This window comes from Bombina bombina, chromosome 5 (genome assembly GCF_027579735.1).
Source record: "Bombina bombina isolate aBomBom1 chromosome 5, aBomBom1.pri, whole genome shotgun sequence".
Lineage (NCBI taxonomy): Eukaryota > Metazoa > Chordata > Amphibia > Anura > Bombinatoridae > Bombina > Bombina bombina.
The window spans coordinates 41,904,944-41,923,629 of record NC_069503.1 but is presented as its reverse complement, the minus strand read 5'-3'; the positions used below and the strand labels follow the sequence as shown (position 1 = coordinate 41,923,629).

The 18,686-nt window shown below is 36.2% G+C and overlaps 1 protein-coding gene across 1 annotated transcript in view; it reads right to left on the bottom strand.

Annotated features, from left to right (window-relative positions):
• Positions 1–781: 781 nt before the first annotated feature.
• The window catches only part of LOC128659795 (zinc finger protein 585B-like), a 191,015-nt gene continuing 173,110 nt past the window's right edge, over positions 782–18,686 (bottom strand). The window contains exon 3 of the mRNA XM_053713366.1: positions 782–5,477. Coding sequence (XP_053569341.1) covers positions 3,826–5,477 — 1,652 coding nt within the window. The 3' untranslated portion in view covers positions 782–3,825. The remainder of the gene's footprint in view (positions 5,478–18,686) is intronic.

The window sequence follows — 18,686 nt, the reverse complement described above, 5'->3', positions numbered from 1 at the left end:
GTACATTGTGGCTGTTCCTTAAGGAATTACATGTGAATGGCTATGTTGTAGTACTCCAATAAGTGAAATCTGTATATACATATAAGTTGTCAAGTATAAGTATGTACATATAAGTTGTCAATGTAATATACATACATATATATATCCCATATTTATGCTGCTCTGTGGTGTTACTTTACCTCTGCATGTATAAGTATGTACATATAAGTTGTCAATGTAATATACATACATATATATATATATATATAAATATATATATATATATATATATATCTCCCATATTTATACAGCTCTGTGGTGTTACTTTACCTCTGCATGTATAAGTGATATATTAGCGCTCTACCTGTTTTGGATTTTATAGCTATCCGATACAGGAAATGGTACTAATTGTGTGATTTAATGATACAGGCTTGTATTATATTGATATGAGATGTAGTTGTGGTTTTAATTTGTATATAGTGGCGTGGTTGCACGTTTCTGCTCTATTTTTGAGATGGCAGGGCATGTTTGGGCACACTTCTTTTGTAAATGCTATACGAGTTTAATAAATTGTTGAATTCACCTCATATGTGTGCCGTTTTTATTCCCTTCCTTTTTTAGAGGATTATTTTATTCTCTAATATTTTTATCCTTTTTAGTAAGATATAATTTGTTAAGAGGGAGGCACTGTGAGGTTTATAAGTGGTATATACTACTCTCTCATTTCTTCTATAACATTTGAGACTGATGTTCTTGTTTATATAATTCTCTAACACTCTATTCATATAAAGACTCCTTTATTCTGTAAATGTAATTATTTCTTCCCCTATGTAAAACAAACGTACAACTCCTAACACTGGCATATTAATAAACAACACTAGGGGTGCTTTGGTGGTGAATGGTTGTGTAAACTGGTCAGTATGAGGACAGATCTGTATATTCCTGTGTGGTGTTTGGATTCTATCACATTTATATGAGAGAAACTGAGGTGCACATATATAGAGGAACAAAGGACAGCAGGCGAGCACTTCCAATCTGGGGCTTTTATAACTGGGATTTAGAAAGTATTATTTTTTTTATAATTGTTTTTTATTGAGGTTGTTAGCAAGTACAATAAAAAGAAAGCAAACAGTTGTCAAAATAAGAGAATGACACATCAGGTATTAATACATAGTGGTAGCAAAATACACACAGGGGAATTTGTCACATACCTTATTTCTTGACATAACTAAAGAACTGAAAACTCTTAAATGAAACGATTGACTTTAGAATATAAATGGTAACGGAACCTCATTTTGTATAAAGTTTAATTTCCTCTATGTCTTCATAGAGTCACTCATGGACCCAGCAGTATCTAAATGACCTAGGGGAGAAAAGTTAATAGCACAAATGGTCACACTTGGACCTTTAAAATAGTGAGTTATAAAAGTTTGGTAAAGCTGTGGTCAGAATGTATAGCCTATTACTTAGTCAAACAGTTAATTAAGGAGGTCAGTATAACTGGTAGGTTAAGTCGGTCACTCTTGTAGCTATAAACTTTGAAGAGATTAAATGATATAGGGTTTAAAGCATAGTTGTAAGCCTCTGTGGGATCTCTGGATATTAAAAGGGAACATGCTCCAAAGTCAATCGCTCAAATCAATAAAGAGCAGTCTAACAAACAATGAAATTGAGGCTGTAGCATAGATAATAAATGTTTATAGGTAAGGATTATGGTTTAGTACTTCCATTTTTTAGTGACTATTAAAGGAGCTGAGAGATCAGTACAGTTGAGAGTGGCTTATCTTAATGGATAGCATATATTCTCTAGGGTAGTAGTTGTGAGACAGGCACAAATAGGTTGACACAAAAAGTAATGGGAAACGTATGACTCTTTTGATAGTATGTTAGTATGGAAATATAGGTAGGTGCCTGTTAAAATACATGTCTACCTTATTCTGAGATAAGCATATGTTGCTGTGTGATACAGAGAGGTCTATTACATATGTCAAGTATATTAAGACAGAATCATGCTGCCCCGGCCACAGACAGCCCAACTTGATACTAGACCTTAATCAACGTATCCAGAGGAGAATATTATGGGAGTTGGGGGAATTAACCTCATGGTATAAAACTGCTATGTGAACATCAATATAGCATAGGATCTGAGTGTTTGGTATAGAATAAGGTCATAAAAATAGTATTACATAGGAGTCTCCAACTAAAGTATATACGCATAGAAAAACATTTTCTGAAACTCTCTGCTGAGTACTCATCTGTTAATGATATAGGTAAACATAAATACAAATATGGCAGTACAAATTAAGAACAGTAGGATTATGACTTGTGTGTTCACCAGATGTAAGCACTCTGCATTATATTTTAATAAGTTTGAAAGTGTCCCACAATAGCGAGTCCAGCTTAAAGTCCAAGAGATGTGGGGTAGCTTCTCAGGAGAAAGAAGTAGTAGTGGCATTAGCCAGCCTCTAGAACAAGATATTTGGTGGCAGGGGGGTGAAGTACCTTGCTGGTTAGCATATGTTAGGCCTTTTAAAGTAGTACTCACAGTTCAACATCATGCCGGCGACTCAGAATGTCCAATATATATATATATATATATATATATATATATATAAACATATATATGTCCGTAAAGTGTAAGCACAACTCAGTAAAGTGACAGCATATAATTTAGCCTACTCCAGATTTATCTAGCGACCGATTTGATCGTGGATGCTTAGTGCTGTGTGAGGGAGATGGTACTCCCCTCTGCTCCATTCCTGCCTGTCGCGTGTTCTCCTGAGAGACAGATGCATTTTCCCCAGAGAGTCTGTCTCTATTGCTGCTGGCTTTCAATGAGATTCAATGAGACAGTCCACATCCTTAACAGCTTTCTCACTGTCCAAGATAGACTTGGTCCGGGTGAGGAGAGCAGACGAGCTTACGGTCTTAGGTGTAAGGGGTTCCTCCTCTAGGTCACCAGGGCTGGGCTCGCCACCGCAATCCAGTCATTTGTTGCATCTATGGTAGGTTTATGATCCTCTTCATCTTTAGTGGGGAGGGTATTGGAGTTATTAAGCCTCCCTAGGTAGCAAGGAGCATGAATTATTATGGATACCACAACACCACCTGTAGAGCCGAAGCCATCATAGGGATTAAGTTTTGTACTTCTGGGATCGTTGGAGATAGGTTTTGCTCTTTGGTGTCCCAAATCCCCTTCACTCAAATCAGTGGCTATTGTGAGACTTTTCTGGATAGCTTGCTCTTGAGTGTGCGCAGTAGTGGGTAGGAACGCCATCTTCAAGGTCTGTTCAAACGCAGCTTGATAGCCATCTAAAAGGTTGCTCAGCTCCCTTATAATTGTAGTGGTAAAGTCCATATTTTGGAACATGTAGTGAGTTATAAAGACGTTTTTTTAAAGTTCTTTACGCAGCATTAAATATCTGCTTCATAACCCAGTTTCCTGGGGGAATAATGCAGCAGCCAAGCTACTCGGATGGTCGGCCTTAAAATATGTGTTGATCACTTTGCGGCTTAGCTGAAGAGCATAGGCAATCTGCAATTTCAATGTGGATCCTCTATCACCCCAAGTCTCTTCAGGGTGTTACAGAGCATAGGTATACCTAGTTTAATGTAAAATAAACTCTTAGAAATTGGATTAAAGTCAGGAGCTCCACAAAGATGCATCCTGTCGCTTCAGCTATAGGCTCCGCCACCCAGAAAATATTTTTTGCAATAGGAACCTTTTTTTACTCTATTTAGAGAGTGTGTCCTCTTTAGGATCAATTTAAAAGGTTTCCACACTGTGCACATAAAGTTTATTTTGTAAGTAAATATTTGGTGTTTTGTGATACCTTTTTACACTTTCTAAACATGTGAAAGGTTTCTTCCCTTGTGAATCCTTTCATGAGTTTTCAGCTTACTCTTTACTTTAAAACATTTCCCACACTGTGTACATGCAAAAGGTTTTGCCCCTGTGTGAATCCTTTCAAGAGTTTCAAGACTATTTATTTCTGTAAAACTTTTTCCACTCTCTGTACATGAGAATGGCTTTTTCCATGTGTGACTCCTTTCATGACTTTTCAGACAACTTATTCGTGTAAAAGATTTTCCACACTCTGTACATGTGAAAGGCTTTTCCCCTGTGTGAATCCATTCATGAGTTTTCAGATGACGCTTTTCTGTAAAACTTTTTCCACACTCTGTACATGTGAAAGGCTTTTCCCCAGTGTGAATCTTTTCATGATTTTTCAGATTACGCTTTTCTATAAAACTTTTTCCACACTCTGTACATGTGAAAGGCTTTTCCCCTGTGTGAATCCATTCATGAGTTTTCAGAAGACGCTTTTCTGTAAAAAGTTTTCCACACTCTGTACATGTGAAAGGTTTTTCCCCTGTGTGAATCCATTCATGAGATTTCAGAAGACGCTTTTCTGTAAAACGTTTTCCACATTCTGTACATGTGAAAGGCTTTTCTCCGGTGTGACTCCTTTCATGAGTTTTCAGATTACGCTTTTCTATAAAACGTTTTCCACATTCTGTACATGTGAAAGGCTTTTCCCCTGTGTGACTCCTTTCATGAATTTTCAGAATACTTATTCGTGCAAAACTTTTTCCACACTCTGAACATGTGAAAGGCTTTTCCCCTGTGTGAATCTTTTCATGTTTTCTCAGATGACTTTTTTCTGTAAAACTTTTTCCACACTCTGTACATGTGAAAGGCTTTTCTCCTGTGTGAATCCTTTCATGATTTTTTAGATCCTTCTTGTTTATAAAACTTTTTCCACACTCATTACATGTGAAAGGTTTCTCCCCTGTGTGGATCTTTTCATGAGATATGAGAGTTCCCTTGGATGTGAAACATCTCCCACACTCATTACATGTGAAAGGCTTTTCTCCTGTGTGAATCCTTTCATGATTTTTTAGATCCTTCTTGGTTGTAAAACTTTTTCCACACTCTGTACACGTGAAAGGTTTCTCCCCTGTGTGGGTCTTTTCATGAGTTATGAGATTTCCCTTGGATGTGAAACATCTCCCACACTCATTACATGTGAAAGGTTTCTCCCCTGTGTGGGTCTTTTCATGAGATATGAGAGTTCCCTTGGATGTGAAACATCTCCCACACTCATTACATGTGAAAGGCTTTTCTCCTGTGTGAATCCTTTCATGATTTTTTAGATCCTTCTTGGTTGTAAAACTTTTTCCACACTCTGTACACGTGAAAGGTTTCTCCCCTGTGTGGGTCTTTTCATGAGTTATGAGATTTCCCTTGGATGTGAAACATCTCCCACACTCATTACATGTGAAAGGTTTCTCCCCTGTGTGGGTCTTTTCATGAGTTATGAGATTTCCCTTGGATGTGAAACATCTCCCACACTCATTACATGTGAAAGGTTTCTCCCCTGTGTGGGTCTTTTCATGAGTTATGAGATTTCCCTTGGATGTGAAACATCTCCCACACTCATTACATGTGAAAGGTTTCTCCCCTGTGTGGGTCTTTTTGTGACACTTAAGGCTTCCTTTAGATGTGAAACATCTCCCACATTCTGTACATGTGTACGGTTTCACAGTTGTGTGAACTGTGTTGTGCTCAAGGAGATGCAAATCACTTTTCTCACATTCCATACAATTGAATGGTTTCTCCTCCTTTATTTGAATAATTTGGCAAGACTGTAGACTTTTCTCTTCTTTGAAATGTTTTGGGTACTCAGTAAATGTGTGTGGTTTATCCTCAGGGATAATCATTTCATTAGATACGGCATAAATGCTGTCCTCTTGTTTGATGACTATATTACTCTCTGTACATAATGATTGCTGCCCAGTTCCTGCCAATTCACCATCTTCTTTAAATGTCTGCTGTGAGTTCCCCAATGTTTGTGAATAGTCATTGGTGTCTAAGACTTTTGGAGTTTGTGGTATCATTTTGATGCTTCCTGTAGTGAAGGATGGATATGAACTATTCACGTGTTTATCTACATAAAAATAAACGGGATAAAGAAAATAAGAAAGTTTATTCTTTATAATGGAATCCATCTTTTACAAATATCATATTTATTTAAACCGTCTTCTGTTTTGTGTTCATTTTTAAAATGATTAACCTGTAAATCACAAATTAAAACAATGAAAGACAAAGAATGTAAATATATCTACATCATACTAAACTAAACCACTGATTACTGATTAAAACAATTTATAGGGTCCCATTAAACATAATGCCTGTGGATAATTTTCTCAGCCAGGGAACAAGTACATCTGTATTCTGGTCAAGAGAGGTGGAATCCACCATTCTTATTTAACATTGCACAAGCAAATGCACATGCAGCACTGCCCGGCTCATTCTCAACCAGTAGGGTGAGAATATGATGTCTTAATCATCACAGACTAAAAATCAGTGTGAGATGTTTTGAGAGGGTAAGATGCAGTGATCTTATGATAGTTTTTAGCTTGCTTTATTACTTTTAATAATACTCACTGTTAAATTAAGTACACAAATCAGAGGTGGTTCTGGGGTGGGGAACACTCACTGGAGGAGATGTGGGTGTCACACATGGGAACAAGGTAGGCGTAAGTATAGTTATGGGAGTTCCATTACCTAGGTCAGGGCAGGGGAAGGTAGAGTTGCAGGTGATCTGTGAGCAGTTGTTGACACAAATGTTCTTAAAAGATGCAGATATAAATAATAGTGTATATTTGTTTAATGAGTGATCTATTCTATTTTCCCAATAATTAAAGTCAGCATAATATCTATTTTACTCACCTAACACATATGAGTTCATGCTGATAACAGGCTCCAATGTCTGTGCTCAGGAAGAAGGTTCCCTTATTCACTCCAGTTACATCAATACCTGATATTATTATCGGTTATTTGTAGAGCGCCAACGGATTCTGCAGCGCTAATATCTCTCAGTGCCCTGGCTGTGTCTGTAAAAAGTATATTAAATGGTTTAGACAGATAACAATAAATAATGGTTCTGATTAACTGTACGTATGGTATATTTAAAGGCACACATAACAATTCATGTGATACAGATCAGCTATTTAGGTTATTACATATGTGCTATTGATTCAGCACAAGCATTTAGTACAGTTAGCTCTGTGGGTGCTACAGTCAGACCTTAAATATTTATATTTCCAGAACTTTACAATATAAGCTCAGGAGTGGACAATCTATTCATGAGTGGGACATAACCACAACCTTACAAATATATTATAATTATTTTTAATATAATTTATTTTGAAAGAGCAGCACTTACACATCAACAATATTTTCTCTGAAAAAAAGGTTAAATAAAAGTTGTTTAAATACTAAGTTAAATATAATACTACAGTATTGGTGGTGTACTTCCTACTGATCATCACTGTAAGACAAACATACTATGGGGTCGATTTATTTCTGAAATTTTGTTCTGCACCTGTATCATGTGACAGTGATCAGCCAATAACAGACTCATTTGTATATAATATAAACTCTTGCACATGCTAAATAGGAGCTGTTGCCTCATAATGTGAAGTATCTCTGGTTCCTCCTGTGATATCACTGAGTGTTACACAGATATTTATACTAATGTGGGAGTGTCACCTTTCTCTGTGTGACTCACATGAGTACAACTTGTCAGTTGGGAGACAATGAGGGGGTCACACCTGGACTTTTGTTCTCATATAGATGTCTATTGTCCCCTCTGGTGTCACATGAATACAGAGTCCCTGCCTCCCCCTCAGGGTGTGATTATCATATGGCTACGTAAGGAGGAAACAAACTGTTTATTTAAATGTCAGATTTTTATGTTGTGTTCTAAAATATCTCAGGATACAGCATTATATTATGTTTTTATTGATGGACATTGTTATTTTAACAGAACTTAGTTGCAAACAGATGTATAATATTAACATGTTATTAGATACATATGAGACACAATGCTGAGTATTTCAATACTAATAATGTGACCTTTTCATTGTTTGTTCACTAACTGTATTATCTAAAGTTTCTTTGTCTAATCTATCATAAATTATATTTCGTATGACTATTTTATTCTACACATATAAATTGCTGTTCTCTGCAACTGTGTGTTTTTGTAAATATTATTTTTTATTAATTTTTATATTTAAAAGAATCCCCAAGAAGATATGTAACATTTATTTCCATACATTTGCATATAATATATACGTCATATACATGTACACAAACCATATTGCTCTGACATTTTTATATGTAACATTTATTCCGATACATAAAATATATACTTATATACATGTACACAAACCATATTGCTCTGACATTTTTATATGTAACATTTATTCCCATACATATAATATATACTTGTAAACATGTACACAAACCATATTGCTCTGTCATTTTATATGTAACATTTATTCCCAAAACCATATTGCTGTGTCATTTTTATATGTAACATTTATTCCCATACATATACATATAATATATACTTATATACTTGTACACAAACCATATTGCTCTGTCATTTTTATATTTAACATTTATTCCCATACATATACATATACTATATACATGTACACAAAGCATATTGCCGGGTCATTTTTATATTTAACATTTATTCCCATACATATACATATAATATATATTTATATACATGTACACAAACCATATTGTTGTGACATTTTTATATGTAACATTTATTCCCATACATATAAATATAATATATACATGTACACAAACCATATTGCTCTGTCATTTTATATGTAACATTTATTCCCATACATATACATATAATATATACTTATATACATGTACACAAACCATATTGCTGTGACATTTTTATATGTAACATTTATTCCCATACATACACACATACTATATACATGTAGACAAACCATATTGCTCTGACATTTTTATATGTAACATGTATTCCCATACATATACTATATACTTATATAGTTGTACACAAACCATATTGCTGTCATTTTATATGTAACATTTATTCCCATACATATAAATATAATATATACTTATATACATGTACACAAACCATATTGCTCTGTCATTTTATATGTAACATTTATTCCCATACATATACATATAATATATACTTATATACATGTACACAAACCATATTGCTCTGACATTTTTATATGTAACATTTATTCCCATACATATACTTATACAGGGAGTGCAGAATTATTAGGCAAATGAGTATTTTGACCACATCATCCTCTTTATGCATGTTGTCTTACTCCAAGCTGTATAGGCTCGAAAGCCTACTACCAATTAAGCATATTAGGTGATGTGCATCTCTGTAATGAGAAGGGGTGTGGTCTAATGACATCAACACCCTATATCAGGTGTGCATAATTATTAGGCAACTTCCTTTCCTTTGGCAAAATGGGTCAAAAGAAGGACTTGACAGGCTCAGAAAAGTCAAAAATAGTGAGATATCTTGCATAGGGATGCAGCACTCTTAAAATTGCAAAGCTTCTGAAGCGTGATCATCGAACAATCAAGTGTTTCATTCAAAATAGTCAACAGGGTCGCAAGAAGCGTGTGAAAAAACCAAGGCGCAAAATAACTGCCCATGAACTGAGAAAAGTCAAGCGTGCAGCTGCCAAGATGCCACCAGTTTGGCCATATTTCAGAGCTGCAACATCACTGGAGTGCCCAAAAGCACAAGGTGTGCAATACTCAGAGACATGGCCAAGGTAAGAAAGGCTGAAAGACGACCACCACTGAACAAGACACACAAGCTGAAACGTCAAGACTGGGCCAAGAAATATCTCAAGACTGATTTTTCTAAGGTTTTATGGACTGATGAAATGAGAGTGAGTCTTGATGGGCCAGATGGATGGGCCCATGGCTGGATTGGTAAAGGGCAGAGAGCTCCAGTCCGACTCAGACACCAGCAAGGTGGAAGTGGAGTACTGGTTTGGGCTGGTATAATCAAAGATGAGCTTGTGGGGCCTTTTCGGGTTGAGGATGGAGTCAAGCTCAACTCCCAGTCCTACTGCCAGTTTCTGGAAGACACCTTCTTCAAGCAGTGGTACAGGAAGAAGTCTGCATCCTTCAAGAAAAACATGATTTTCATGCAGGACAATGCTCCATCACATGCGTCCAAGTACTCCACAGCGTGGCTGGCAAGAAAGGGTATAAAAGGAGAAAATCTAATGACATGGCCTCCTTGTTCACCTGATCTGAACCTCATTGAGAACCTGTGGTCCATCATCAAATGTGAGATTTACAAGGAGGGAAAACAGTACACCTCTCTGAACAGTGTCTGGGAGGCTGTGGTTGCTGCTGCACACAATGTTGATGGTGAACAGATCAAAACACTGATAGAATCCATGGATGGCAGGCTTTTGAGTGTCCTTGCAAAGAAAGGTGGCTATATTGGTCACTGATTTGTTTTTGTTTTATTTTTGAATGTCAGAAATGTATATTTGTGAATGTTGAGATGTTATATTGGTTTCACTGGTAAAAATAAATAATTGAAATAGGTATATATTTGTTTTTTGTTAAGTTGCCTAATAATTATGCACAGTAATAGTCACCTGCACACACAGATATCCCCCTAAAATAGCTAAAACTAAAAACAAACTAAAAACTACTTCCAAAAATATTCAGCTTTGATATTAATGAGTTTTTTTGGGTTCATTGAGAACATGGTTGTTGTTCAATAATAAAATTAATCCTCAAAAATACAACTTGCCTAATAATTCTGCACTCCCTGTATACATGTACACAAACCATATTGCTGTGACATTTTTATATGTAACATTTATTCCCATACATATACATATAATATATACTTACATACACGTACACAAACCATATTGCTCTGTCATTTTATATGTAACATTTATTCCCATACATATACATATAATATATACTTATATACATGTACACAAACCATATTGCTGTGACATTTTTATATGTAACATTTATTCCCATACATATACATATAATATATACTTATATACATGTACACAAACCATATTGCTGTGACATTTTATATGTAACATTTATTCCCATACATATGCATATAATATATACTGTACATGTACACAAACCATATTGCTCTGACATTTTTATATATAACATTTATTCCCATACATATACATATAATATATACTTATATACATGTACACAAAACATATTGCTGTGTCATTTTTATATATAACATTTATTCCCATACATATACATATCATATATACATGTACACAAACCATATTGCTCTGTCATTTTATATATAACATGTATTCCCATACATATACATATAATATATACTTATATACATGTACACAAACCATATTGCTCTGTCATTTTTATATGTAACATTTATTCCCATACATATACATATAATATATACTTATATACATGTACACAAACCATATTGCTCTGTCATTTTAGATGTAACATTTATTCCCATACATATACATATAATATACACTTATATACATGTATACAAACCATATTGCTCTGACATTTTTATATGTAACATTTATTCTCATACATATACATATAATATATACTTATATACATGTACACAAACCATATTGCTGTGTCATTTTTATATGTAACATTTATTCCCATACATATACATATAATATATACTTATATACTTGTACACAAACCATATTGCTCTGTCATTTTTATATTTAACATTTATTCCCATACATATACATATAATATATACTTATATACATGTACACAAAGCATATTGCCGGGTCATTTTTATATTTAACATTTATTCCCATACATATAATATATACTTATATACATGTACACAAACCATATTGTTGTGACATTTTTATATGTAACATTTATTCCCATACATATAAATATAATATATACATGTACACAAACCATATTGCTCTGTCATTTTATATGTAACATTTATTCCCATACATATACATATAATATATACTTATATACATGTACACAAACCATATTGCTGTGACATTTTTATATGTAACATTTATTCCCATACATATACATATAATATATACTTATATACATGTACACAAACCATATTGCTGTGACATTTTTATATGTAACATGTATTCCCATACATATACTATATACTTATATACTTGTACACAAACCATATTGCTGTCATTTTATATGTAACATTTATTCCCATACATATAAATATAATATACACTTATATACATGTACACAAACCATATTGCTCTGTCATTTTATATGTAACATTTATTCCCATACATATACATATAATATATACTTATATACATGTACACAAACCATATTGCTCTGACATTTTTATATGTAACATTTATTCCCATACATATACTTATATACATGTACACAAACCATATTGCTGTGACATTTTTATATGTAACATTTATTCCCATACATATACTATATACTTATATACACGTACACAAACCATATTGCTCTGTCATTTTATATGTAACATTTATTCCCATACATATACATATAATATATACTTATATACATGTACACAAACCATATTGCTGTGACATTTTTATATGTAACATTTATTCCCATACATATACATATAATATATACTTATATACATGTACACAAACCATATTGCTGTGACATTTTTATATGTAACATTTATTCCCATACATATACATATAATATATACTTATATACATGTACACAAACCATATTGCTGTGACATTTTTATATGTAACATTTATTCCCATACATATACATATAATATATACATGTACACAAACCATATTGCTCTGTCATTTTATATGTAACATTTATTCCCATACATATGCATATAATATATACTGTACAAGGGCGGAGCCTGCAGGCATCTAAGATGGCTGCGAGTTGCTAGAGCTCCTCACACAGAGAAAGGGCTTTCTTTAGAAACAAAGGTCATTTTCGAGCAAGATTTCCATCCGATAGTGCATCGAACATCTAATGACCCCAGGAACTAATGGCGCTAGTTTGATCGGACAGATGGGAAAACGGTCTATGCAAAGTCCGACACTGCAATTTGCAAGGCCCAAGTAGAGGCGCCAAACCACAGCCACATAACAACGGACAACAGTTAACAAGCTGAAAAGCCGTGCATACCGCTAGCTACGTACAGAATCTGCAGAGTGGCGATCGGGATCTTATCCCCTGCAAGATGTAACCGAGAGACCCCAAATGTCGACACGGCACGATTCCAGCAATAAACCGTGAGTACGGAACATTAGAAATCAGACTGCCACAGCGCGATGCGCTGACAATATTGCGACCCACAAGCCTCAGCACAGGGCATTAATTAAAACCCATGATGAGCGTACTCCACAACCTAAGAGGTGATTAAACAATACCAATATCCATACACACGAGGGGCAAATAATATATATATAAACACTGATCTTAGCTCTACACCCAAAATTGACACGGAAGACCTGCCTCCTAGCTGCTTTATAGGAAAATACCAAAGCTGTCTCAGGGCTACATATAAGGGCCTCACCTAAGCCTTCTTACCGCAATACGGGCACCCCCTATTTATATAAAATAAGAGCCACCGCAGACCAAAAACCAAGATGGCTCTGCGCAAACCGCCAAAGCCAGATAAACAACTAAAAGGGCACAGCTCCTCTCAGAACACAGTCTCAAAGTTCTTCAAAAGCTCAGAAAAGAAAAAATCCCCACAACACTCTATAGGGGAGGAAGATGACACAGAACAACAGTTCAATTCACAGCCCAGCTCCCCAAAATCACCACAACAGGGCAATGACAGAGGGGCAGATCAACCAGCCACCCTTAAAGAGATAGTCACACTGATAGATCAAGTCAAATGCTGTATCAAACAGGAATGTGCTGACCTCAAAAAGGACATCACTGATTTGGGGGCCAGAGTAGAAACACTAGAGGGAGATCATGAAGACATCTGCAACAACATGGCAGAAATGAACCACACGATGAACCAGCACGACACTCTCATAAAAGACCTTGAAAACAAACTGGATGATCTTGAAAATAGAACGAGACGTTGTAATTTAAGATTTAGAGGCATTCCAGAAGAGGTTCAAGGTACAGAGATAAAAGATTTCTTACAGGGCTTGTTCCAAGGTATGCTACTCTCATCAGCCCATGAAGAAGACCGGCACATCCCCTTAGAAAGAGCACAACGTTCTCTAAGACCAAAGCCACAAGGCGACCAGCCTCCCAGGGACATTATAGTATGTTTCTTAAGTTACCAGGACAAGGAGACGATTTTATCTCTCGCTAGAAAACAAACTCACCTACTACATCAAGGCTCAAAGATCCAAATATTCCAAGATCTCTCCTTTCGCACTCTTCAACAGAGGAAAACATATCATGAGCTGACTTCACATCTTCGTAACTTAAAGATCCCCTATAGGTGGGGGTTCCCAGTGTCCCTAATAGTTCAGAAAGAAGGACGGCGGTACGAATGCAAAGATCCACTCAACGCATCTCAATTCTGCAAACAACTGGGGATCACCGCTCCGCCGCTGGGTGGTTCGGAGACCCCACAACTCCATCAGGAAGATGTGCACCTTCCCAAAGGGCAACGAAAAAATTGGCAAACTTCAACCAAAAGACTTCCACGAAAACGTCAAATACCTGACCCATCTGACAATTATGAAATCCGCTGAAAACACAGACGAGTTGATCAAAGACTCCTTGCTTATGTACCACAGCATGTCAGCTGCGTACATAGAAGTACTTCACCAACAATTGATGAATGGCATTAAAGCCGTAGACCCTAGTTATACACTTTAAATCTCAACCCCCCAGGAACTTTCAAGTAGAAAGCCAGCAGGTAAAATGACTAATGGGGGGGGTTAAATGAATGATTACCTGTGGACATAAATGTACCTAAGTTAACCAGGTAATCACTCCTTAACAGACTTTTCATGTTTTATCATCTCATCTATAAGTTAGAGATGCCTTTAAGCCTTAAACTCTACAATGTTATTATATTGTTGACTGTTAGCCTAAATTTGTTTACCAGTTCTTGTTCCTATATATCACAGGTAAGAAATATGACCTAACTAGTATTGATTATGGTTATCAGCCTTAATTCTGTGATTTGTTCCTCAATTTTTTTTTTTAATTTATTGTTATATTCACTTTAGTTTGTTTAGTTAATTTACTACTACACAATTGCAAGTAGTAAAGCTCAGACACTACACGAACTCCACCACACTCACTCCACTAACACACACACACACACGTTCATAGCTTGATTTCCATTCGACAAATAGCATCTTGTACTGACGCAACCAACAAACAGGATTAGTTTTCCGCCCTCAACTTGAACATAAATATTTATACTCATGTCACAGATAAAAATGACCAACACGTACACCTCAGGAGAGTTTAAGATCGCAACACAAAATGTCAAGGGCTTTCTGTCCGCAGAAAAACGATCTATAGCATATCACGATTTTTTCAAGAAAAAAATAGACTTCATATTGTCCCAAGAAACACATTTCAGACGAAGCAAAGAACCCACTATCACAAACAGATACTACACCAATCATTACTTTAGTTCAGGCATAGATGGGAAAAATGGGGTATGCATATCCATTAGACAAGGAATTCCCTTTGAATTATTAGACAGCTTCCGAGACAAAGAAGGTAGGATCCTGATCCTGGTGGGATTATTGTACAATAGGCCTATCACCATTGCGAATATTTATGCACCCAACAAGCCCACACCCCCATTTTTTAGACTAGTCACGAGATCCCTCCTAGACATTGCAAAGGGACCAATTCTACTAGGCGGGGATTTGAACTTCCCAATCTGTCCCCCCCTTGACACATCTTCAGGGAAATCCTACATCTCCATTAGACACATTAAAACCAACCATAAGATACTCCAAATCCCCACATTATTCGATACCTGGAGACTGGTCCACCCAGAGACCAAAGATTTCACATTCTTTTCCAGTCCTCAACGCAGCTACTCTAGGACAGACTATATTCTATGTTCCCAAAATATGTTGACAAATCTTAAATACTCAAAGATATCACATACCGCATGGTCCGACCATAGTATGGTTATCACATCATTTACATGGGATTCTAAACCCAAACCTCAAAACAACTGGAGACTTAACGACAATATATTTACTGATCCTATGGTAGTAGAGACAATTGGCAAACGCACAGAGGAATTCTTCCTACATAATGACCCACTGACTACATCGACAACTAACAATTGGGAGGCATTTAAATGCACCATTAGAGGAGAAATAATCCAACACACACACAGACTACGTAAACAGAGGTCCACAACATATCTCTCTCTTATAGCTGACTTAAAAAAAGCAGAAATATCCCATAAATCAGACCCAAAATCACCCCAGCGCTTGGTGGTTTTAAACGCAGCCAGAAAAGCGCTAAACGAGCACTTAATCCACAATGCACATATGAGAGCATTGACCACAAAAGCTTCATAGAGAATAATAAAGCTGGGAAAATGTTAGCTAGATCGTTAAAAAAGAAAAAATTACGGACCCATATCCGTATGATCAGAGGTCAAGATGGCATTCCTCAAAACCAAAATGAAAGTATAGCTGACAGTTTTGCAGACTATTATCGATCTCTATATAACCTAAATACACACAAAACCTCTAATAAACTAGAACTAATACAACAATATCTCTCCAGAGTCCAGGTTCCAACATTGACCGAGACAGATAGGGAAAAAATAGCCTCCCCTATCACTCTACAAGAGGTCCTGAATACAATCAAACAACTGCCAATAGGGAAAGCACCGGGCCCAGATGGCCTTACATCTAAGTTTTATCAACTATACAATTTCCAATTAAGTAAACATCTCTTAACACTATACCAAGATATAGATAAGGGCTCAAAATTCTCTCAACCACTATTAGAAGCATCCATCACCGTCATCCCAAAACCAGGAAAAGCAGACGACAAAGTCCAAAACTATCGCCCAATCTCCCTAATCAATATAGACATGAAAATATATGCAAAACTACTAGCCACCAGACTAAACAATATACTACCCCAAATTGTCCATACCGATCAAGTAGGATTTGTGCAAGGACGAGAAGCAAAAGACAACACCACCAGAATACTACATACATTACAATACGCGACGGACAACAATACCCCAATGACTTTCCTTTCCACAGACGCCGAGAAGGCATTTGACAGGGTCGACTGGGACTTCATGTGGGCGACATTGACGAAATTTAACTTTCCCGACAGTTACATAAATAGGATTAAAGCTCTCTACTCAATCCCCTCTGCTAAAGTGATAGTCAACAGCACCCAGTCACATACCTTTCCAATTAGGAATGGTACAAGGCAGGGATGTCCCCTCTCGCCCCTACTATTTATTTTAACGGTAGAAATTCTTGCGACAATGGTCAGGACACACCCTGAAATCAAAGGCTTTACATATGGCCCACACACCCAGAAATGTTTACTCTTCGCAGACGACATAATTTTCACACTGACAGAGCCTAAATCCTCAATACCTCAATTACTACAAACTTTCCAGGAATATAAACAGGTCTCAAATTTCTCAATTAACTTGGATAAGTCTATGTTGATGCCCATCAATCTAAACCGGCCATCTATCCAGTATCTGACTACACATACACAATTTGATGTAGTCCACTCAGTTAAATACCTAGGGACAATAATCCCAAACAAGCCATCAGAGATATATGAAAAGAACTTTGTGCCTATATACTTAGAAATTAGTCAACTACTAAACACATGGCACAAACAGGGACACCTATCATGGATAGGCCGTATAAATGCGATTAAAATGTCTATAATACCGAAATACCTTTATTTGTTTCAAACGCTGCCTATTAATCTACCCCAGCACTTCTTTAATTCTCATCAAAAGTTACTAGAGTCGTTTATATGGTCACATAGTAGACCAAGAGTGGCAAGAAAAACCTTGTACCTAGCTAAAGAGGATGGGGGACTGAGTGTCCCAATTCTTAGAAATTATTATACAGCATCCCTATTAGCACGAATTGTAGCTTGGTGCCACAACAGTCCATCAAAACCATGGGTTCATATGGAATCTCAATTAACAGGAATACTAAATTTATCCACTTTACCCTGGCTATTGAAAAAACATAGACCAAATCAGGTAGGGACTAATATCTTAATAAAAGCCACATTCGATATTTGGGACAAAACACTTAAAGAACAGAATAACCTTTCAACTACAATCTCTCCCCTATCCCCCCTGTTTCAAAATCCTTACTTCTTTCCAGATCAATTAGAGGGCCTGACGCACTCTACCCCTACACACGCAAGTGTCCCAATACACACACTTACAAGGGAGGGCTTGTTCAGGAATCAACAGGAATTAAAAGAGGAAATAGGGACCCCTTTTGACAAATGGTATTTATATCTACAAGCTCGACATTCAGTCATGACAGATACACAAAAACACGAACTCTTAAGACCCTTTACACCATTTGAAAAACTATGTACAACTACGAGCATAGTAAGATCACATGTCTCTTTGATATATGCTATATTGTGTAAAAGGTTTCCCAAAACAACACCGTCCTACACAAAGCAATGGGAAAGGGAGATGCAATTAGAATTTACTGACACTCAATGGGCTTACATATTTTCCTCTACTAGGAAATCCTCCATTTCATCCACTTTAGTAGAACTTAATTATAAGATTCTCTCCAGGTGGTATCTCACTCCACATAGATTAAACAAGATTTTTCCATCATCGTCCCCTTTATGCTGGAGACTATGCGGAGAAATAGGGAACATG